Below are 22,683 nucleotides of genomic sequence, written 5' to 3'. Positions count from 1 at the left end.
CTGGCCATTTTTGCCCCTTTCCTAAGGGTCCCCACCAGGAGATGCCTTAGACTTGTAGCAGGCTTTAGGCCCTAAGTGGCCCTGCTTTAGTCTGCCTTGTTGGCCAAGCATTTACCCATGAGGGGATGGGCAACTTCAGGCACTTGATGTGGAAACTATATTCTTCCCCTTCGGTCTGTTGCACACCAACTGTATTGAAGCGCCTTTCCACTAGAGGTCTTATGCACTAAGATTTATTTTGTCTTGATGTGGCGCATGGCAGAAACTATTTAGAGTGGGCAGGTTTGGGGGCTTTGGGGTGCCCTTCACCCTGCCCTGTAACAATATGAAAGGTGTTTGTGGACTTAAGAAAGGTGTTTAGTATCTAGCAATCAAAATATCTTGGACCAGAAATGTGTCAATTCAAATGGACTTTGTTATAGGCATAAGTGAATTACTTTTCATTTTTAAAAAATATTTATTTATTTATGTATACAGAACTGGGGTACAGGTCAGAGATGCAGGGTGGTGAGAGGATTCACCAGAGACAGAGTGGGGAGCACAACAGGACAACTGATGAAGTACACTGCTGAGGGGTGCAGTGGATGGGCCAGGAGAAGTCTGCGGCATGTGGGTCACCTCCCTGGCTGAAATGGCTGCAGCAAGCTTCACAGTGCTGCACTTTCACCTATTGCCCCACTAGGAAGGGCCTCTTTTCATTTTTTAAAGGAGAGAATCTCAGCTTTACAGAACACAGTGATAGGGTAGGGTCTGGGCCTTTAAGAGATAGTCACTTTCCAGTCACTCTCTCTAACTGGGCTCCAGTCACCTTCAAAGATATGCATAGAAAGCACTCTGTCCATCCTTGGCCACACATTCCAGTCTTTAATGGGTCTTACTCTCTGGAAATTTTTATCCTCTAACCTGAATCTCCCACCCTGAGCTCTGTGCACTCATTTCCCCTTGCTTTCAGCAGGATATGTAGACAATATATCAGGCTGACTTTCATTTTGTATTTGGTGCTAGTTAAGGACATTGCCCTCACGACCTTCACATTTCTATTGGTATATCCAGCCTCTCCCATTGCCAAAGGCCACTTCACACCTGCCTGCTTCTTTCCCTTCTACATGGGCCTGCCCTGGGGTTTGGCCATTCTCAGTGTTTTGCAGGAGAGAGCACAGGCACCCACCGTGAGCTACCCACCATGAGCACAGGCACTGACTGTCAGTCTTGTGCGGTTGTGGAAGGGGTTACTCCTGTCTGTGCCTGCTGGTGGCATCCCAGGGACAGGGATGGTGGGTCATTGGGCACCTGTCCCTTCCACACCATACTCACTGGGATGTGCATCCCCGGAGAAATCTAGTTTCACAGCTGTTATTTTTCACTGATGTGCCCTCCTGGAAGTTTCAACTGAATAATGGACAGTGTCCTTTATAGGTCTCCAGAAGTAATAGACAGGTGTTGGGTGTCTTGTGTCTGTAGGAAAAAGGAGCCTGCGCGCTGAGAATAAACAGCAGTTGCTTGGTAATATGAGCTCCTTTCATTTCAAGTCTGAGGTCTGGCTGCTGAATGGGGAAAGGAGTGGCCAGGTTGTTCTGGCTGGCACCTGTCTGGGGGGCCTGAGGTCAGCTTCCCAGAGAACCCTGCAGTCAGCTGGAAGCCAGATATGGGAGAGGAGTGGAGAAGAGGAGACTTGAAGAGAAATTCAGTGGCCGAGATTCTGAAGTGGGTAGGGTTGTGTAAATGCAAAATCCTGAATCTCCCTCCCCCCACTTGTTCCTTCGGAAAATTGTTTTTCAAAATTTTGCATTTTCATTTCCTCACGAATAAAATAACTGATGGGACAGAATAGCTCCATGGGATTTTATGACAGACCCAGCTAAAGCCAGTGCTGGTAAAATGTGGATGCTACAGGCTTCCCAGAGTTGATACATTTGAGAGACTTGGTGAACTCTAACTGGTTTCAGAAGACCTGGGTTCCAGCCCTGGTTTGGCATTGATTAGGGATTAGTATTTATCTATGACCTCAGATAAATTACTGTGTCTCGTTTTAATCAATTATAAAACGAGGGTAATAACATCTGTTCTACCTCAGCCCTATGGTGGCTGAGGCAGGTAAAGTATGTATGAAGGTCTTTTAAAAATATATAAACAAAACACACGGGATCACCTGTAAGAATCAGAGAAGTGGGTTCTTTTCTCAGTGAACTTGCAGTCTTAATAGCCATGGGGCATTTAATTTTATGTCACATTTATGATCTTTCTTGATGGTGCCATAGTTAAAAGGAAGCAGAAAATGCAGGGGGCTGGGGGATGTATTCCACAGATTGTAATGGATGGAAAAGTTATGGCTTGAAGGAAAGAAGAGACTGTAGGCAAAGTGAACAAGGACGGTGGTAAGGTACTCTGGTACCTGCTTCCCAACCATGTGCAAAACCATCTCAGATTTAGTTTGGAGGAGGTTTCCCCTCAGGCCAGGTGATATGTAAATGATTCTCAAGTACTGCTGTGCCCAAGGCTTAAATTAGATCTCATAGGATTTCACATTTTAAATCCAGAATCTACTGTAGGTGGAAAGAGTGGCTCAAGTGTGTGGGCAGAGGGTGTTGGTGACTTTTCTCCTCTAAAGAGACTCACATTCAAATCTGAATGCTCATGAAAACTTAAAAAGGGCGGAGCTGCTCCTCTTGGGAACTTTCCTGTCCCCCAATACCCACTGAACCTTTTGGCCCACTGTCTTGTGCCTCCAAGCCCTTCTCCCCCTTCTCTCCTGAGACTCCAGCTCCTACTTCAGCAGCCCCTCAACAGATAGACGCCCCTAACTGAGTAGTTATCAGACTGCTGCACAGCACCATCCCTGGAAGAAATTCAAGACACGAGCATCTCGGGTGCCTTGGCTTAGCTCTGGTTCCTTTAAATGGCCCAGCCACCTCGGCATACCCCAGGCCCGGAAGAACCATCCTGTCCCTTGCCAGCCTGCCACCTGATGGGAAGGGGTTGTCCTTTTCATGTCACACCCAGGAGTTAAAATAGAGTGATACCAAACCACTCTTTAAAGAGCCAGTGACCGGATGTGGAGGAGAATCGGAAATAAAATGGGACTGCTGTTCTGGGAGTCATTTACCGGTGGGCCTGGCTCTGGCTTCACTATCCTCACCCCACCCTTAGCAAAATGCATGTCGCTCAAGTTTCCTGGCCTCTTGCAGGTGGTGCAGTGACTTTGAGCTCCCCTGGATGTGTCATTGCAGAGCATGCTGGACCTGTAGCCAACTGTCAAGCTCGCTGTCTTGCTGAACTGCAGGGCCATATTTTCTTGCAGTCAGTTCTCATAATTTTTAGGCATGTGATTTTTATCTTGGCTCTGTGATGCTTGTGAAATGTTCCCAATAATTTCATTCTGGCACAGAAACTGGGCATCAGCTTCCAACCGAATATCAGATTTACAGGGAGGTGCAGAGTGTAGGTGAGTTGGATTCTGGATTTATAGGTGCATTCAGAGTACCATTTCTACTTTGATTCTCATCATTAGGACTTACTCGAGAGAAATGGCAGTGGGCTGGGAGGGAAGAGAACAGGCTACAGCACCTCTGCTCTAGAGGCTGGGCTGTTTTAGATGCAGTCTGGAGCTTTCTGCTTCAATAGGAGACTTGGGTAAGCCCAGCTTCTTGGGGGGTGTACCTGTGTCTAAGAAGAGAGTGGGTCAGCACAACTTGGGATGTTACAGGTCTGACCTAGAATCTCTAGGTCTCATGACCTGGGTGTGTTAACTAGACTTTTTGTGGCCTGCCTATGCCCCTTGTACATTGAAGTAGAAGTGAATCAGCCCCAGGAAGGTAAAAGGAACACATTCAGCTCCCTGGGGCTTTGCCGGATGCTCCGTCTCCTGGGTGTCACCCTTCTCTAATTTTATTCTTTGCTTGGGTTGGGGCCATGGTATGAACAGGTTGCTCAGATTGTATAGAGATAAATCGGTCCCTTTCTCCAACTGTGTTGTCCCGTGTCTCTCAGATCCCCATTGTCTGTACTTCTTTGGTGTGTCGTGTCTGCTGTCCTGACCTTATTCCACCGGAAAACTGTCCTCTTTTCTCAGTTTACCATTTTGGAAGCAGCCCCTAGAAACCTGGCTGTTGGCCTCTCAGGACGCCCAGGCTTCCTGTGCTGCCACTTGCACCCCCAAATGATTGCAAGGAAGCACCTTTCTTCAATGGAAAGATCAAGCTCTAGAGTTCCCTAATTGTTTCTCAGCCCGGATCTTGGGTGGCCTCGGAGGGCAAGGACTGAATTCGTTCACCCCTCCCCCCAAGAAAAAGCTGGGAGTTAAGACTAATACCAGCTGCCTGGCCAATCGTGGCTTTGAGAAAGTTTGGTTCGTGATCCTATTTCATTAGGCTGATTGGAGCAGCCTAGACTCGGAGGTAGCGTCCCTCCCCACGGGATTCCGTGTACAGTTACACTAGCTGTCGCTGCCTGTGCACGCCCTTTCTGGACGGGAATGGCCTCCCCTCACCCCCTCCTAGCCCCCTGCTCCTCCTCCTTTTTTGTTTTTATCCAGCGTCTCGCTTCCTCTCTCTCTCTTCCTCTCTCCCTCCTACCTCTCCTCTTCCTCCTTGCTCTCTTACCTCCCTGCAGCGCCAAGCCGGCTCCCCAACCTGGTCTGCCGACTGCAAACCGCTGAGAGTTTGCCGAGCTGCCCCCTGGGGCTCCGCGCTGCCGAGTCCCGCTAAGGCACAGACGCAAGCAAGCGAGGGAGAGCAGCGGAAGAAAAACAAGCGGGCGCTCAAGGGGAGCCCCAGGAGGGCGGCCGGGTGGCTGGCAGGCGGCTCCCGCCACGCTCGGGTCCCCTCTCCAGCGGCGGACGGGTCAGCCGGGCGCTGCGGGCCCTGAGGACCCGCGCTCCGAAAAGTTAGACTCCCCGCGGCCGCGCGCCTGCTGCGTGCCTCACGCTCCCTCCTCGCGGCGATCGGGCGCGGAGAGCAACTGGCCGGGCTTGCGGTTCCAACCGCAGCATTTCCTAACGTGAGAGGCCGAGCGCGCCGCGGGTGAGGGGTGAGGAGCAGGACTCGGAGGGCGCCGAGGGAGCCGGAGACGACGGGGACCCATGCCGGCGGCCAACATGATGGAGAACCTCCAGCTGCCCGCCCTGCAGGTGCCCGAGCCGCAGGGCGCGCCCGAGGGCAGCCCGGTCTGGTCCAGCTCGTCTACCCCCACGCTCCGCCGCCGGCGCTTCAAGATGCGCCGCATGAAGAATGTGCAGGAGCAGAGCCTGGAGGCCGGGCTGGCCCAGGACCTGCCCGGCGTCTTGGCTCCGGGCAAGGAGTTCCTGCAGCTGCCGTCCATCGAGATTACGCCCTCCAGCGACGAGGACACCCCGTGGTCCAACTGCTCCACACCCAGCGCTTCCCCGCGCAGAAAACGCTTTCTCCTCCGCAAGTGGCTGAGGGTGAGAGAGCGGAAGGAGTGCAGTGAGAGCAGGTACGTCGCTGTCCCGCCCCCAGGCCTTCTTTCTCCAGTTCTCCTCCTCCCCGCCCCCCAAGCCCCCAGGGCCTTTGGGCCCCGGGGCATCCCGGTGGAAACTTCCAGTGGTGCTTTAACCCCCACCCCCACCCCCCACCGCACCCTGTACTCAAGTCCCCCAACCTGGCTACCCATCTCCAGGACCTGGGCCTCTCGGGCCTGTGCAGAAACTTTATATTATGTAGCACATTTACTCAGGCTTCATTAACCCTGCGTTCTATGCCATTGAAGCCTCTCACAAAATGAATAATAAAACCAGAGCATTTAATATTTATTGAGCATTATCATGCTCAATAAATGATAGCATTGCCATACTCTGAAGTATCTGTCTCCAAAATTAATCCTCACAAAAACTCTCAGAAATCAGTATTACTGTTCCCATTTTACAGATGGAGATTGCAGGAAGAAAGAGGTTAAGTGTCTCCTCCACTTTGACTCCATTTCAGTTTTCATACTTGTGCTTTTGGTCACACCAGGTTCCTGGTCCACGTGTAGAAGAGGTGGCTGAGTATTCATGTTGAGTCACATTTCCTAACAGAGTCTGGAGATACCTAGGCTGGGTCGATACCACTGCGATTTGTGCCATCTACTTCTTTGCCTGGACAAATGTGGCATTGGAGTCCTTGGGAAGTTTATTTTTCCTAGGCAGAAAATTAGTATAGACATCCAAAGGGCAGCTCCATCAAGGGCCATTTGTGTCTGAGCCAAGCCCATTGCCCGGCAGACTTAGGTCATTGCTCATTGGCTCATTGATAGCGCAGCGACTTCCTCTTTACCTTTCAACTCTAGCGCCCTGTCTCATAACAGTGGTTTGAGCTTTTGTGGGGGGCATCCGAGCAATTGGCCATCTTCCCTAGGAGTCCTCTTTCCAGTCTGTTCCATTCCATTCGTTTTGATTCAACAAGTATTAAATGTTCTTGCAAGCTCAGTCTGGTACCAGCTCATGGTGATGTGTGGAGGAGGGAGTGAAGAGGAGGGCAAGGGAGAGTGCAGGGATGTGGAGTTTAAGGAGGAGGGTGGGAGGAGACTTGATTAAGAAATTAAGACAAGTGAGCTTCATTCCTGTGGAGGAAGTGGAAACCATTGGAAGGCATATACTGTGTGTGCCGTGTGGTACTTCTTGTGCAAGGAAGGAGAGGAGAAAGATTTTTCAAGCCATCACAAATATAAACAGGAGTGGAAGACAGCAGGAGAAATAGGAGTTGGGGGCATGAGATCAGAAATGAGATATGAAATGGACAAAGGCATAAGAATAGGGTGACCCATGTTTCTTGAAGTGGTCACCTCACGCCGAAGACAGGCATTCAGAGTCTTCCAAGACTTCTCTGGTTGCCATGACTGAGTGTGGTTATCCCTGCAGGAGCAAATACAGAACTTGTTCTGGGAATGTTTGAGGATCTGGGGAATAATAATTCTTTCTGTTCTGGTACTTGATTCTGTTGAACTCAAATAAAGTAGTGTATGACAGTTTGTCAGCTTTTTTCTGTTCTGGTACTTGATTCTGTTGAACTCAAAGTAGTGTATGACAGTTTGTCAGCTTTTTTCTTAAGGGTGTGAGACCCCCAAAGAGATGCTATTTTGATGTTGAGATTCTGCCATGTATATTGAAGACAAATGTATGGAAAGCAAGGGCAATATATGGGGCAGAGTCTTGCATAGCTGTCCACAGTGGGGGTGGGGATGAAGTGGTCATATTTAAAGAAGATTTTCCTGGTTTTGAGTGTTGTCAAAGGACATGGTAGAATTTTCACTTTTGTTGAAACAGCGGACATAGTAGTAACATCGGATAGGATTGGAACCTGGATTTAGTTTAAGGAAGTTCTTGGAAATGGTAGCTTATTGGTCTAGACGAACATAGTGCATATATAGAAAAAAGCAGACTGACTCAAATCCCACTTTGCCTGACTTGAATTTCTATCCTCAGCCTACAATTAGAATTTGGATCACAGCTAAAACAAGGCCCCATCATTTTTAGGTCTTGGAAATGAAAGACTTTTTTTTTTTTGTAAAGATTTATTTGTTTGTGCATACAGAACTGTGGTACAGGCCAGAGGCTCAAGGGTGGCTAGAGGCTTCACCAGAGACAGAGTGGGGAGCAGAACAGGCAGACCAACGAAGTATACTGCTGAGGGGAACAGCAGGCGGGTCAGGAGAGGTCAGCAGAGGTCAGCCACGCCATGTGGTCACCTCCGGGGCAGGCAGGAATCGAACTCATGCGGAAGTGGCTTTAGCTTCTCAGTGCTGTGCTTTAACCCACCGAGCCACCAGGGAGGGCCGAAATGAAAGGCTTCTTAGAAAGAAAAGTAGATGTCCAACAAGATTCCTCAGAAGCTAACACTCAGCAGCGAAGAGTAGAAAAAAATATTGACTAAACGTCAGGAGGTGGAAATTTAAATCTACGTATTATCATTTAATAGCTGTGGACCTTTGGACACCTCTCTTAGGCATGATTCACCTTTTCCATCTAGAAAAGGGGATGGGGCTATCTGTGGGTTAAGGGGAGTGTCAGCATGTGCAAATGATCTGTAAATTTCCACTTAAGGCATGAGATTATTTCCTTCATTCAGTGTGTTGCAGGGTGGAGGTGTGCTCAAGTGTGAGGTTACACATTCACGTGTCCTGGAGCAGCACCTGGGACTCCTCACATGTGACACTGTTTGGAACTGAGGTTTGGAAAATGGCTCTCACTGGGATTGGGGGGATTAACATGGTATTTCACGCATGCTCTTCACCCCAAGTCTACCTCTCTATAATGGAGAAAAGCAGCTAGCGGACCTGCCATGGAATTCTCTCTGTTTGGTTGAAGATAGGGGCCTAAAGGGTCACAGTTTGCAGATGTTAATTCCCAAAGTTGCAAATATACAGAGCATCAGGAGACCCCTTCCTTTGTAACCCTAGGAAGAAGGAATGTGACAAACTTAGCATGATTTGGGGATCCAAACTCTAAGGGGTGCAGCATCAAAACACTCTGATCCAATCCTGTCTGGCTCATCGTTGTATCCTCACTGTATAACAATCTACATGGCTTTTCCTGGTGATTCATAGATGTTTACTGATGAATAAAGTAACCATAAGTGAATAAATGATTCTTTCTTCTTTACTCTTTGGAGTACAATTCTCCTTATATGTGAGTCAGAGGAAATTTCTTAGAAGAGATGAATCCAGAACTGAGTTTTTTGGGGGTGACAAATTTATGGAAGTCTCATTTACATACCATATAGTTCACTCATAAAGTATAAAATGCAGTGAATTTTAGGATATTCACAAATAAGGGCATCGGTCACCACAGTCAATTTCAGAACATTTTAATCACCTCAAACAAAGTCTATACCTTCTAGCTGTCTTCCTCAATCTTCATACCCTCACCCTCACCCCTAGGAAATTGTGAGCCTACTTTCTAGGAAGAACTGAGTATTGAATGGGACTAAATACCTATTGGCAAAAGTTGTATAGTTGTGTGCAGGCATGTAGATAGGGATGGATGACTCAGTGTGGTCTTGATGAGAGATGTGGGAAAATGAGGGAGGCATGACTGACAAACTGATTTATTCTGCAGAGTTTGAAATTCTTATATATTTTTTTAAGATTTATTCACCCATGCATACAAGAACTGGGGCACAGGCCAGAGATATGGGGGTGGGGGGAGTGGTGAGCGCATTTACCAGAGACAGAGTAGGGAGCAGAACAGGCAGCTCCACTGAAGCACACTGCTGAGGGGAGCAGCGGGTGGGTCAGCTCCCTGTCTGGGGAGGGCACTTGTGCTGCAGAGGCTCTGGATGGTTTCATAATGCTGCGCTTTAACCCATTGCACCACCCAGGAGGGCCTGCAAATTTGCATTTCAATTTATCATTCAGTTGAGGCAGATGCATGGAGATTCTGTAGACAGTGTGTTTTATGTATAGAGAGAATTAAGCTCAGTAGGAGTCACTGTAAGTTCCAGAATCCAAGAAAGCATATTCAGAATGGTGTTTGAGGCAACCAGTTTGTGCTGTTCTCTGTGGGGAGCTACAGGCCAGAAGCCTGGCACTGTTCTTCCAGTGACCTGGCTGGGCATTGTTGTCTTAGTTGCCACTAAAAGAGATGGTGCCATTTTCTGGTGGCCATGCCACCCTCTGAGCTCTGTGAACAAGGCTGCCTCAAGTTGACAGTAAGCTCTTAGAATTGTACCTGTGTGTCTCCCTAAGTCTGTTGGCCATAACTGATATGGTGACTGTTCAAAACCTAAATTGACCCAGAGGCTCAGAGCCCCTCTCTGACATTCTGAATCGCGGCAGGAAGGCAGAAAGTGGACAGTGCTACATCTGTCACTCTTGGGAGCAGGAGGAAAAGCTGAGGAAGTACTAGGAAGAGGTGTGGCTGGCTCACTGCAGGCTCTCTATTGCTTCCTTCTTCCCAGAGAGCCCTTCTTATTGTTAATGTTTGCACCACTGTTCCCTCGCTGTCTCCCACCCCCCCCCCTCCCCGCCCCCATAATTCACTACCCTGCCTGCTCACAGCTGGAGAATCTTCTTAACCTGGACCCTTTGGTTTCTCTGCACTACACATCTCACCTCAGGTACGACCTCCGCCCAGCCTGGTGGGCTGAGTAATCTAGCTCATGTAGCCTCGCTGGTGTGTGGGTAATGAATAGGCATCCTTGGTATATTTACCTTAATTCTTCATCCCCTTCCTCTAACCTTTAGAGGGAGTCCTTTTCAGCTCAGTTTCTAGGGGAGCAGATGTTCTGAACGATGTACCTGTCACTCTGTACACCCTGCCTTGTATGAGAAGCACAGGAAGTGGGGGTGGGTTGGGGAAGAAAACTCTTTTCTTTCTTAAACACAAAGCAACAAACAAATGTAAAGGAGACCTGCGATTTGTCCCAGAGTAGGTGAGTGAGCTGTGCTGGGTAAGGATTAGCTCACAAACCTTCTTGACCCATAGTTCTTGAGGGTAGAGAGAGACTGTTGTGCCAAGTGTTCCATAACTACACATGTGATCATGTGTAGTTCCCACAACAGACTTCTCCGGTGGGTTTCACAGCCGGGGAAACTGAAATTTAAAAATTAAGTCTCTCCTGTTCAGATAGAAATAAGGTTGAAATTTGAACCTTGTTCTTCTGACTCGAGCCTGACCCCCACTGCACTGTACTATCTCTCCAGGGCTTGAAGATTGTTGGCTCTTGTGGATTTGAGGTCACAGATATGTGGAGGAACCAAGACATGAGGCTGTGGAAGGGGTGACTGAGCAGAAGCGTGGAGGGTATAGTCAAGCCCGTGTGTGAGGCTGCCTGACCTTCCTATAGACTGCTCCGTGAGAAGCAGCCAATCTTTAGTTGTAGATGTGGTTTCCAGATTCAAACAAGGTGGAAACTGAGAAGGTAGAGATTGATGCGTGCTGGCCAGTTTCCTCTGTGAGAGTTGGTATTTTGAGAGTTCCCACCGTGGTTTTAAATTCAGAGGGTGCCAGTTATGTGTCAGGCTAGAGAGTGGGTTGGTTGTGGGGCAGACTGACAGGTGGTAATTCTGCCCCGTGTGGTCAGTTTCTCCCAGGTACAGTCTATTCCCCAGTTGCTGTGCTGGTCACTGGTAATTGCTTCTAGGGTAACCAGAATTTTCATTAAGGTGTCTGAATGACTGAGCTGCCAGTGGGGCATTTCCTTCCTGACCCCAGTGGGCAAGTTGCTGGCCCTGAAGCAGATGTGGCAGGGTTGGCCTGAGAGCCCGGGCTGGTTGCTGGGTTGCTGTGTGTACAGAAGCTTTATGAAATCGGAGGGCTATTCCTGGGACCTTTGCTCTCTCGGGATTTTTTCCTTCAGAATCCAGATCTGTGTGGTGATTTGCCAGGGAAATTTTGTGTGTGTGCATGTGTTTGTTTTTGTTTTCTTTACATTAATACTGCTTTTACTATTTTTGTTTGTTCGTTTTTTTTTTAATAGTTTATTTTTACATTATTTTGTGCCTTTCTTCACCTCAGTTGTAATTGCCATGGGCTTCCCATCATCAAATCACCCATGTGCCATCACCATAGTGCCAGGGAAATGTTTTACTGGAACCAAGAAGATACAACTTTTAGACATCTTGATGTCTTAATGATAGGGTTGGGGGGTTCTGTAGGTGCCGCCCCCAGGAGTTTGAAGCCTAGATAGGCTGCCTCGGAGGAGAGGGTAGAGCTTCTATCAGGACGTGTCACTGAAATTTGAGTGAAGGCCTTGAGGTGGATGAAGGGAAGCAGAATGGAGACATGCTGAGTTGGTGAGAAGAGATATCAGACCATGATCTACCACACTCGCCTCCCTCCTATGTCACTGTGCCAGGCCATGTGCTACCTCTTAAAGACACTGCTGGTAGCAAATATTTTCCTCTTCTTTCAGACCTGTATCTGGATTTTCCGTTCAGATAATCTAGTTCAAAGTCATTACCAGAAAAATATGGCTGAGCTGACTAGCAGTGGAAGAGGGGAGGAATATGCAAATCTAGAACTATTGGATTTGAACTGCTACATATTTATTTTTCCCCTGCTGCATCCTTGGCACCTACTCTAACTGGGTAAGGATCTAATTATCCAACTCTGAGTTGTAGGTGGGCTGAGGAAAAAAAATGACATGACTGGGTTATGGCCTGGTTATGGGTCAGGTCTCCACTCTTTTAAGTCTGGGCCAGTTTGTAACAGTCACATCTCTCTGGAGCTTCTTCTCTCCCTGTTAAGGTCTCTCAGCTCAGCCTACCACTGTGGTAATTCCTGTTCCCTGCCTGGTGCCACTCACCTGCACAGTCTGGCCACACAGTTTTTCACTCTTGCTGCTTTTGGTTGGCAAGCTTAATCAGGAAATGAGGGGGCTGAGTGAGGGGGCTAGAAAAATAATGAATGAAAATTTGGTTTTCCCCCTTCCTTTTGCAACTGTGGAAAACACTTTGCTTGGGGGCCCAGTTTGGGGAAGGGTGAGTGTGGTAACCCTTCTGCTCTTTGCCCCAGTAATTAGGAAAACAGGGTTCTTTCAGTGACACATTTTTAGTCTCTCCAGGGGTCTTCCCATTTATTGTTTGAAAAGAGATTCTTATATTGTAAAAGTCAGTGAATGTCATGTCAAAAAATAGGCACCTGAAATAAAACTTTCAGCCAGTAGGGAAGTGGAACATAACTGATAATCTCGTTAACCCAACCATCAAGTTGCCTGATTGGTGGATTGTCTGCCAGCGCTTTTCCGCGTTCATATTTCTTTTTAATCGAGGGACTGACTTCTCCTTTACATCAGCCCTTCTGTACCCTGTACCTGTAAGAGGATAAGGAAGAACATAGGCTGAGAAATAGTTAAGTCTGAGGGATAAGGGAAAAGGTGTATTTGGAAGCCCTGTTTCAGGAGGAGCCATCAGGATACGATACTGCATCGATCTCATAAGCATTTGTCTTCCCTCTGGGTCATGACACTCTGCAGCTCCTGACCTTTTTGTTGATTCCCAGGGTTGGATGGAATCGCTGCAAAAGAGGTTACTTTGAGTGGGGCAGAGTTTCTCTGGCGAACAGCCTCCCTTAACTTGGGTGATAACCTCCGTTTACCTTATGTCTACGATAAGCCACATCTTCTGGATATATGAAGATTTCATTAAAAAAGAAAAAGACCCCAGGAAAGAGGATTGCCGCCTCTTTTGGTGGCTTCTTGCTATGTTTTTATGCCATACATATTTTTTAAAGGTTTATTTATGCATACAAGAGCTGAGGTGTAGGCCAGAGATGCAGGGGGTGAAAGAATTCACTAGATAGAGTAGATAAAGAGCATAACAGGCAGGTCTCTGAAATACACTGCTGAAGGGAGCAGCGAGCAGGCCAGGACAGGTCTGCTGTGTCATGTGGGTCAGCTCCCTGGCCAGGGATCAAAGTCGTGCTGTAGTGACTGTTGATAGCTTGATAGTGCTGAGACTTAATCCCTTCCACCACCAGGGAGACCCATATTCTTTTTTTAATATGAATTCTTAGAGTAGCTTTATTTGTAATAGACCCAAATTGGAATAAGCATAAATGCCCATAAATAGTAGAATTAATAATAAAATATGGTACATTTATTTTTAAAAACATTTATTTATATATGTGTTTTACATCATTGTTCATTTCTGTACAGTATATGCTTTCTGTTCTCAGGTGTAGTCCCCATAGAATTCCCACCACCAGTTCACCCACGTACCATCACCACAGTCCCTTGTGCTCTTCCCTCTCCTGTTTTGATCCCTCTCCTGTCACTCCCCTGCAAAATGTCTCTGATTTATAGTTGCCTATTAGTTTTGTTTTTTTATTTATTGATTTTTTTTTCCAATCCCTTATTTGGGTCCCCTAGATTCTTCTATAAGTGAAATGATCCCATTTTTTTTTTCTTTTTCCTTCTGGCTTGTTTCATTGAGTATAATCCCTTCCAGCTCCATCCATGTTGCTGTGAATGGCATGAGTTTATCTTTTTTGATTGCTGAATAATAGTCCATTGTGTATAGATAACACAGCTTCCTGATCCAGTCATCTGTTTTGGGGTATCTGGGTGGTATCTGGGTTGTTTCTATATCTTCCCTACTGTAAATAGTGCTACAATAAACTTAGGGGTCCAGTATCTTTTGCATTAATATGTTTGTGTTCTTTAAATCTATTCTTAGGAGTGGAATTGCTAGATTATATTCTATCTCCATTTTTAGTAGTTTTAGGAACCTTATGTGTTTGAGAAAGTTCTAACTGACATCTAACTAAAATCCTCTGAGGAACAATTCAACCTCACTTTCTCTTGTTTTTTTCTTCAGAGAAGAGGAGATACTCTCTGGTCATTGCCCTTTGAGAATATTTCTTCAGAGGCTCACTATTAGTAACTTGACTGTGGCTTCCAGATTCCGAGGCAAAAGAACCTCTGACTTTGTACAACAGTTACTTGGGCTACTCTGGTGCCTCAGTGGGGGCTGTGGGACCACATGAGTTAGAGGCTAGAGACAGTCAGACAGAGGAGAGCAGAGTAAAAAGTGACCCACCCATCCTTTCAGAAAATTCTGAGACATTGAGAAGGTTTTTTCTCTCTGAAGTGCATTCTGCATGTTTGGCTTGCTTCCCAAAATGCCTCTATTTGTTGACAGACCTTTTGTTTAGCAGTGAGAGAGATTAGGCTAAAAATGTAGATAACGCAGAAGAGGTAATTCTCAGAGTTCCACAAACATTTATTGAACACTTACAGAGAATCAGGTGTTGTTTTAGGTACTGGGTGGGATACAAAAACAGATGTAAAACTGTCCTTCCAAGTGAGGCATTCTCAGCCTGTGTGGGAAATCAATATGTACAAGATCTTTTCAGTGGAATATGCAATTCAGACTAAAACATAAAAACAAGTTGTCTGAAAAAGATCCACAGGGAGGGAGAAGAGAGGATGCTGGAGGGACCTGGATTTCACACTACGTTGCCTGTTTCTCCTAATGTCAGCTCCCACCGTGAGTACCTACAGATTCTGCTTCTCTCTCAGAAAACCTAGTTTTTGTGGTGTGTGAAATTTCTGTGGCCATTTCACTTTGAATAAACAGAGAAGTCCGAGACCTCAAATCTGGTCATTGGCAGAAATGGCTCTTGATACAGGTCTTCACCCAACTGATGAGGTGTTGCATCTTCCCCACTTCCAGGGGCACCCCTCTGTGCCAGGATGGAGCCACATCTGCCAACACTGAATCCAAGAGGCTTAGGCAGACCTTCTCTGTCTCTGGGGAGTAGGGCTGTTGTTTCCCCTAGGATGAACTCCCCTCACCCAATGTAGGGTACAGTTTTGCTTTCTGTTCTCAGGTGTCTGAGAACAAGGGCTGTCTGAGGCAGTGTGGAGTTCTCTTCGTTTTCTTGCAGTGTGGTCTCTCTGAGTCTCATCGTCTCATCTGTAAGATGGAAAGTACGCATTTCTTCATCTTGTAGAACAAATTGAAGTAGATGTGTCTGAAGAGTTACAATAAATGTTGTTGCTAACATATGATCAAACATAATGTTATGATAAAGTCATCATAATGTTAGTAATAAAATTGAGATTTTGGGGGTGGCTTATGAGGCCTCTCAGTCTGTTCCTCTGGAGTAGTGGTTTGTTGTTTCTTTGATTATTTGTGAGTTTTCACTTTTCTCATCTTGTGATGGGTGCTGAAGTGAGTTTTCATAATGTAATGGACTGCTCTTTCTGCCTGTCTCTTCATTGTTGATGTGCTTAAGACTCTTGATTTCAGGCTTTGTATTTCTTCTTCCTCATGTCTTCCTCTCTCTCTCCTCTTCCTCAATGTGCACTCTTTTTTGTGAACTATTTTAGCTTCATCTTTTATGATGATTCTCAGACCTCATCTCTTTTCTGAATATCGGTCTTAGCTCCCCAGCTGGCATTTCCAGCTAGGCATTTCCTTTGAGATGGTCTTCAAGACTCAGCTTGTGCATCCATAGTTGAACTCCCCCTTCAGTCCAGTTCCTCTCGCTCTGGTCCTTGCTTTGGGGATTGATATCCTTCCTGTTCCAGAAGATGTTCTTCAAGTCCAGCATTTCCACCTCTGTTTCCCTTCCTGGGTCACCATCTCTCTAGTGTGTTCTTAACATCTCCTCCTGTCTTTCTGACTGCATTGCCAGCCTCGCCCCTAACTCCTTACCCTCTGCAGCCTGAGTGGTCTTCATGACCTCACTTCCTCCCTACTCCCTTCTGTTCTTGCAGCTTCCAGTACTCTACCTCCAGCCAGTGTGACCTCCCAGTGCCCGGGATGCTTTCTTTAATTTCTAGATCTTCACAGACACTGTTCCTTCAAGCAGGTTTCCTCTTTTATAGCCTGGACCCAGTTTGTTAACTTCAGTCTTTTTTCTTATTGGATCTTAGCTTAGTTCCCCCACCCCACTCCAACCCCCACCCCCATCTAGGAAGTGTTTCCTGACTCACGTATTTATTTGTTAATCCTTTACTGTGAGGGCATTTAATCTTATGCAGTGTCTGTTAAGTTCTCATGGAAACTTAGTAGGGACTCAATAAATATGTATTTAGGGGGTGAATAAATAATTCAATGAATGGAAGCCAATAAAGACATTGGATGTTTTTAGAATTCTATCATAAATCATTTTGCAGAGCAAGAAGTCTTCTTGAATAATTACCTCCTTAAATGTCATTTATCTGCATTATTCTATTTGTCTGTGTTCAGCCTCTGGATTTTTTTATGATTTATTCTTTGTGCTGTGTTTTCTATCAGATTGTAGGTGCCCAGAGACTTCTATTCTTCTAAGAGTGGTCTTTCTTCAGGAGTCAGATTTGCCACAGTCAGACAAAGGCAGGCTGACCTTTCCCAAAGTGAGGAGTCCAAGAGCAAAAACATATTGGGGACAATGTTTTGACTGATGGTCAATCAGAGGCCCTAGTAGGCCTTTTCCCCACCAAAGACCCAGGCTGCTTGGAAGGGTGTTTTTAATTTTGGAGCTGTGGTTACCATGGTAACTCAGCACTTTTTCTACTTTTTCGATTCCAGGTCAGGGCAATAATTACTCCTCTTGCCAGAGAAAAAGATTTTGGAACAGATGCCGCTATCCTTACACTCTCTTCCCCCCGCCCCCCCATGAATCCATCAGATATTCTTTGAACATACATTATGTACCAGGGTCTGTTCTAGACACCAGAAATAATAATGAAGAGAATAATTTTTGCTCTACCATAGCTTACATACTATAGAGGGTAGAGACAGTAAGCAAATGAACAGTGCAAGGCTGGCCCCTGTTTGTTTAAAAACAAATTATGTGCACACCTCACTGAAAGTGAATTAGTTTTCTAACAACTGGAAATCAGGTGTTGTAAAACGAATATGTTCTATGTGGTTTTGAAGAGAGATGGGAATGTGTGAGGAGCTGGGGCTGACTTCCCTCCTATTGATGGTAGAGCTGAATTAATTGGATAGGGGCATTTTGGAATGCAGAAACATGTGTTGCTCTGGTATTTTCCAAGGCCTTGGGAGGTTACGGGATTCAGTTGAGTCTTTTTCTCTCTCTCTGCAGCTGTCAGATGCCAGAGCAGTTGTCCTACTGGTGCCTCACATTTTTCTACCCCTTGACTCTAACAGAAGCCAAGAGCCAAGGGACCCGCAGTAGAAGTAGACCTTCTTTGTATAATGACAGTCTTGAAGATGGGCCATGCATGTGGTTTGTGGAATCACCAGAGTTAGAAGTCTTGAATTGGGGCCACAGGTAGGATATATAAAGGAAAGAGGGGCCATTGACACTGCAAGCTTCTGGCCATAGTGGCTAAGAGTAGTGCTCCCATGAACACAAGGGAAGCAGAGCTGGCAACAGCTGTATATCATGATCTTTATCTTGGGTAGCATTTTATCCTTTTGAAAGTGATTTACCAGGTCAGGGACCAACTGGAAGTCAAAAAGAGAATATAATTATTTGCCCCAGAACTTACTACAGTCCCCGTACACACAGAGCCTTCCAGTAACATGATGGTGGCATGTTGAGCCATTTGTCCCTGCATCCTGTGGGGCAGAGGTAATGAGAATCTCCACTCAGCACTTCAGAGAATTGAGACTGACACATGTGCACAGCCATATGGTAAGTAATGACAGAAACCTGATGCAAACAGAGGGGTATCATGTCAGTTTCCATTCAGGACTTGTTCTATATTGTGCAGTATTTGTATATATCTGATGCGAGGATGAGGTTGCTGTATACTTACGGACAATGTGGGTCATTGAAATCCACAGGAAATGAAAAATTAAGACCACCCATTATAAGAAGTTGTTCTAGTTTGCCTCCCTTCTTTTAAAGCAGAAGTTCCTGTGAAAAGCTTTGACAGGACTTGACTTCCTCTTGATCCCCTTCCTTTAAAAAAATATTTTTATTTATTTGTGAACTGGATGTAGGCCAGCGGTGTGGAGAGTGAGAGGATTCACCAGAGCAGAGTAGGGAGCAGAACATGTAGCTCTACTGAAATACACTACTGAGGGGAGCAGCAGGCAGGACAGGAGAGGTCTGCTGCGCCATGTGCGTCACCTCCCTGGCTGGGGATCAAACTCATGCCGCAGAGGCTGAAGGTAGTTTGATAGTAGTCTGATAGTTTGATAGCGCTGAGTCTTTAACTACTGTGCCACATGGGAGGCCTTGATCCCCTTCCTTCTGGAGGAATACATTAAAAATTCAGGCTACCAGGGTGAGGAGAGTCCATATTCTGCATCCACTTATGACGTGGTTCTGCCAGCCATTGAGCTCTGCCAGACTTCCTCTTTAAACTTAGTCTAGTTTATTTATTGTCCTTCCATTCACTTATTCAACAACAGATTTTTATTGAACAACTAATAGGCAGTCAAATCAATTCAGACAAATAAATGCAAAATTTAAAAAATGTAACAAGCACACACAGGAGAGCAGAACAGTTAACTGTTGACTGTGGAAGGAGTTTTTTGTTTGTTTGTTTGTTTGTTTTATGAAAGCAAAACAATTTACTCTCAACACAGGGCCCCATTCATTCATTTCACAGAAGAAGCAAGGATTTTGACTGGGAATCCTGGTTGGGTGTTTGGGATGCGGGCTCTCTGTTTCTCTTCTCTTTTTCTGCTAGAGGCAAGACCATTGAACTTCCCCTTGCTTTCTATAGCAGAAAATGGTGAGGGGAAATGAAAGCTCTGTTTTGTTTCTCAGAAGTACCATTGATGCAAAGGATTCAAAAGTTAGGTCTTTCTAGGGTTAACCTCTATGTTTTTCTGACTTTACCCCTAAGAGCCATGGGTAATCTATAGTCTTTGAGTATATGTTCCCAGTTGCCTAGTAGGTTAAGACCCTTTTGGGTAACAGGTGCAGTTTGGAAATGTTTCACTTTCTCTTTCTCAAACATCTCAGTAGTATCCTCAGAGGGTTAGTAAGAAATTGTTGGCTCTAAGCAGATAGCTCCAAACACACTGATCTGGGTAAATGACAGCTACTAGAGAATGAATGAATGGATGGATAAATAAATATTTAAAAATAAGTATATTGTATATTAGTGTATATCAGTGTTACTTAATATACTTGTCTGTGTGCATATATACTTACATATTGTAACCCTAGATATTCTTCTTTAAAATTATTTATTTATCTATGCATATAGAACTGGGGTACAGGCCAAAGGTGTGGGGGTAGTGAAAGGATTCATCAGAGACCGAGTGGGGAGCAGAATAGGAAGATTGATGAAGTACACTGCTGAGGGGAGCAGCAGGCAAGACAGGAGAGGTCTGCCACGCCATGTGGGTCACCCTTCTGGTCAGGGATCCAACTCTTGCTGAAGCAGCTGCTGATAGCTTTGTAGTACTGCACTTTAACCTGCTGTGCCACCAGTGAGGGTCTAACCCTGGATTTTCTCTATGGCAGGCACAGTGCTCTTTGCCCAGTGGATGGGGACTCAATTCAGCAGCAAGAAATTTTAATTTTCTTATTAAATGTAATACTTGTCTTGATGTCAACAGTTGGGCTAGATTATCTTCACTTTCGGGAGACTTAGCCACTTGGCCTGTCCTGTTCTAGGTGAGGACAAGATAAGCCCAGCCGGGACTGAGTAATGGAAGGACTGTCTGGAATCACAGGTGGCTACTAATTGTGAACTTGAGAATAATTGGGGACAGCTGAGAAATAGAATATATTTCTCCCTCTTCTAAGGCTGCTCATCTTTTCAAGTATTGTCTGTCATGACCTAGACCACACTGTTCTTCTCTCTGTGGGTGATTTCCTGGTTTGACTTTGATTCCAGTAGCAGTTTCTAGCGTGTTCCCAACGTGGAACAAGTTTTCTTTCCTTAGGACTGTTCTGCATCATCTATCTCCTTCTCCATATACGAGGGATCGTGGTAATCCCCACCATGTAATTCTGCTTGAAGATGAAATGATAGAGGTAAGACATCTCTCAAAGTGTCTGATGCAGGAACGGTGCTCTCCATTATTCTTTTTCTCTCGTCTCCCCTTTATGAAAGGGAAGAAGTGTTTTTATATTGGTGTCCTTTGGGGCCAAGTTTATCGGAGCTGCAGGGCAGGCCCTGGGGCTTTCAGTTCTTGTCATTGTCCTGCTTTTGCTGAGTCATTTGCAGTTAGCTGACCTGGAACAAAGTAGTGGTCCAGAGGTGGGTAGGACTGTGTGTGTTCAGCTAACGCAGTCTGTATTTTCTCTCAGTATTTCCTGGTGTGCTTCTGGAACCTGATCCCCCTTCTCATGGGCAAGAGATAGGGAGTGGTAATCAGCCATAGGGGTGCGGTGCAAGCTTGCCAGATGCTGAATTTCCTGTAATGTGACTTCATAAAACTTTGACTTCAGTTTCATCAGTACTGATCAGGATGCTCTGTGGAGTCTTCCGTGAGTGGAGGGCAATATTTTCTTCCTAGTTTGGTTTGAGTGCTTATTTCATACTTTGTGAGGCTAATTGTGGAACTAAGAACATGTAACTCTTGTACTTTGAGGAATACTTTTATTGTCACAGCAGAACATTTCATAGGCACTTTGTCTTATGTTAGTAAGTCTATTGTGATCTGTGTCATTCCATTGACATCAGTGATAACTATTGTTTGACTGTGTGTAAGAATCATGTTTATTATTTAGGAGAGTGGAGAACCAAATGTGTAAGTCTGTTTTTGTCTCAGTAGAAAGAGATAGAATGAAAGACAAAATATTTGATTAAACTATAATGTATGTCTCCCTTAGGACTAACTAGAGAGACATTAGAATGAACTAAAATCAAAACAGAATTCACTAGAATGTTCCCCTGAATTCCCTTCTAAATTAAAAACACACTGGGGACCCTCTGATTATATGCATTCCCACTCAATAGATCATTCTGTCCATAAGAATTTGTTATTCAGGAGCCCTCCCTGATGGCTCAACAGGTTAAAGCACAGTGCTATGAAGCATTCTGCAGCCACTGCAGCACGAATTCCATCCCTGGCCAGGGAGCTGACCCACTTGGTGCAGCAGACCTCTCCTCCCTTGCTCACTGCTCCCCTCAGCAGTGCGTTTCAGTAGATCAGTCTGTTCTGCTCCCCACTCTGTGTCAGGTGAGTCCGCTCAGCAACACCCGCCACCCCACATCTGGCCTATACCTCAGTTCTTATATGCATAGATAAATACATCTTTAAAAAACCAGAATTTGTTATGCAAACTGCTGCCGAGCCACCCAGTCAGTCGCACCTGACTGGGAAAGTCTAGAGTGATCTACATGGGTTCAAGTCTAGACTCTGCTAGTATTACACTGTTGGCCTTAATGTGTTTATTAGTTTTTGCTTTCTTTCTTTGAGACTGCTCACTCTCCAGTTTTGCACATAATACTTTTTACTTTTGAAATCCCCATCTTATTCTGTCTGTCCCTGTGCAGATGATCTGCCTCCTAACTCTGCCTCTCAGCCACAAGAACGTGGGGTCCTCAAAAGTAGGGGTCATGCCCACTATGTCTCTAGGGGCTAAGGCAGAGCTGGTACCTGGAAAATCCTGAATAATACAGAACACTTAACATTTTATGGAATGAACAGTGATTCTTGTTATACAGCAGCAGGGCTATATAATAATGTCTCTGCTCAGGGGGTTTAGATTCTCATATCCAAAGGGACAGTAGAGGTTGTGGACAGAAATCCCCTCTGAGAGTTCACCTCCTGGAGCCTTCTTCATTGCAAGTGCTCTGAAATACTTCTGTGACTTTACATGTCTCTTAACTTCTGTGGCCTTTGGTTTCCTGTTTTGCAAGGGAATTAAAACTAGGTGATCTTTTAGGCCCCTTCCTGCTATAAGAGTTGGTCCATGCTTTTATTAAAATAATTATAGGCTATGATAAGGTGATAAGATGGAAAGAGAATAACAATAAAAGGAAGTGGGGAATTTTCAAAAAACAGTCAGGAAATGAGCCAGGAAGTTATATTTCTGTATCTCTGTGCCTGGTAATTGCCTTTTTGGGTCTCTGAGCTACATTTGGTTTTCAGGTCGCTCTTGTCAGGTTGCCAGTCCCCCCACCCCACACACACACCCCCAGCCTGTTCGTCTTCCATTCTGATTCTCATCACACAACTTGGAACAGCCAGCAGCTGCCTTCTCGGCTCATCACTTAGCATTCAAATGGACTGTCCCCCAAGATTCCCTTCCTTTCTTAAACCTTACTCAGCTCATTTTTCAGGTCAGAGGGGGCCTTTGTGATCAACCACCTGGCACACTCAGTACTTTGGGCAGATAGTCCTTCTGAGCTTCAGAATGCTGGTTCCACTTGC

At 45.6% G+C, this 22,683-nt stretch overlaps 1 protein-coding gene across 5 annotated transcripts in view; it reads left to right on the top strand.

Moving 5' to 3' along the window:
• Positions 1 to 22,683, top strand: part of GRAMD1B (GRAM domain containing 1B) — a 220,109-nt gene that overhangs the window by 57,944 nt on the left and 139,482 nt on the right. For 2 of the 5 annotated variants that reach the window (XM_012729622.1, XM_012729623.1), the window contains exon 1: positions 5,078 to 5,451. The exons of the other annotated variants lie outside the window; for them this stretch is intronic. In XM_012729622.1, coding sequence (XP_012585076.1) covers positions 5,078 to 5,451 — 374 coding nt within the window. Of the gene's footprint in view, positions 1 to 5,077; positions 5,452 to 22,683 lie in introns of those variants that run through there. 5 annotated transcript variants of the gene reach the window in all.

This window comes from Condylura cristata, unplaced genomic scaffold, assembly GCF_000260355.1.
Source record: "Condylura cristata isolate star-nosed mole 26May11 unplaced genomic scaffold, ConCri1.0 scaffold00025, whole genome shotgun sequence".
NCBI lineage: Eukaryota > Metazoa > Chordata > Mammalia > Eulipotyphla > Talpidae > Condylura > Condylura cristata.
The sequence above is the reverse complement of the archived record's forward strand: the minus strand, read 5'-3'. Positions and strand labels throughout refer to the sequence as shown.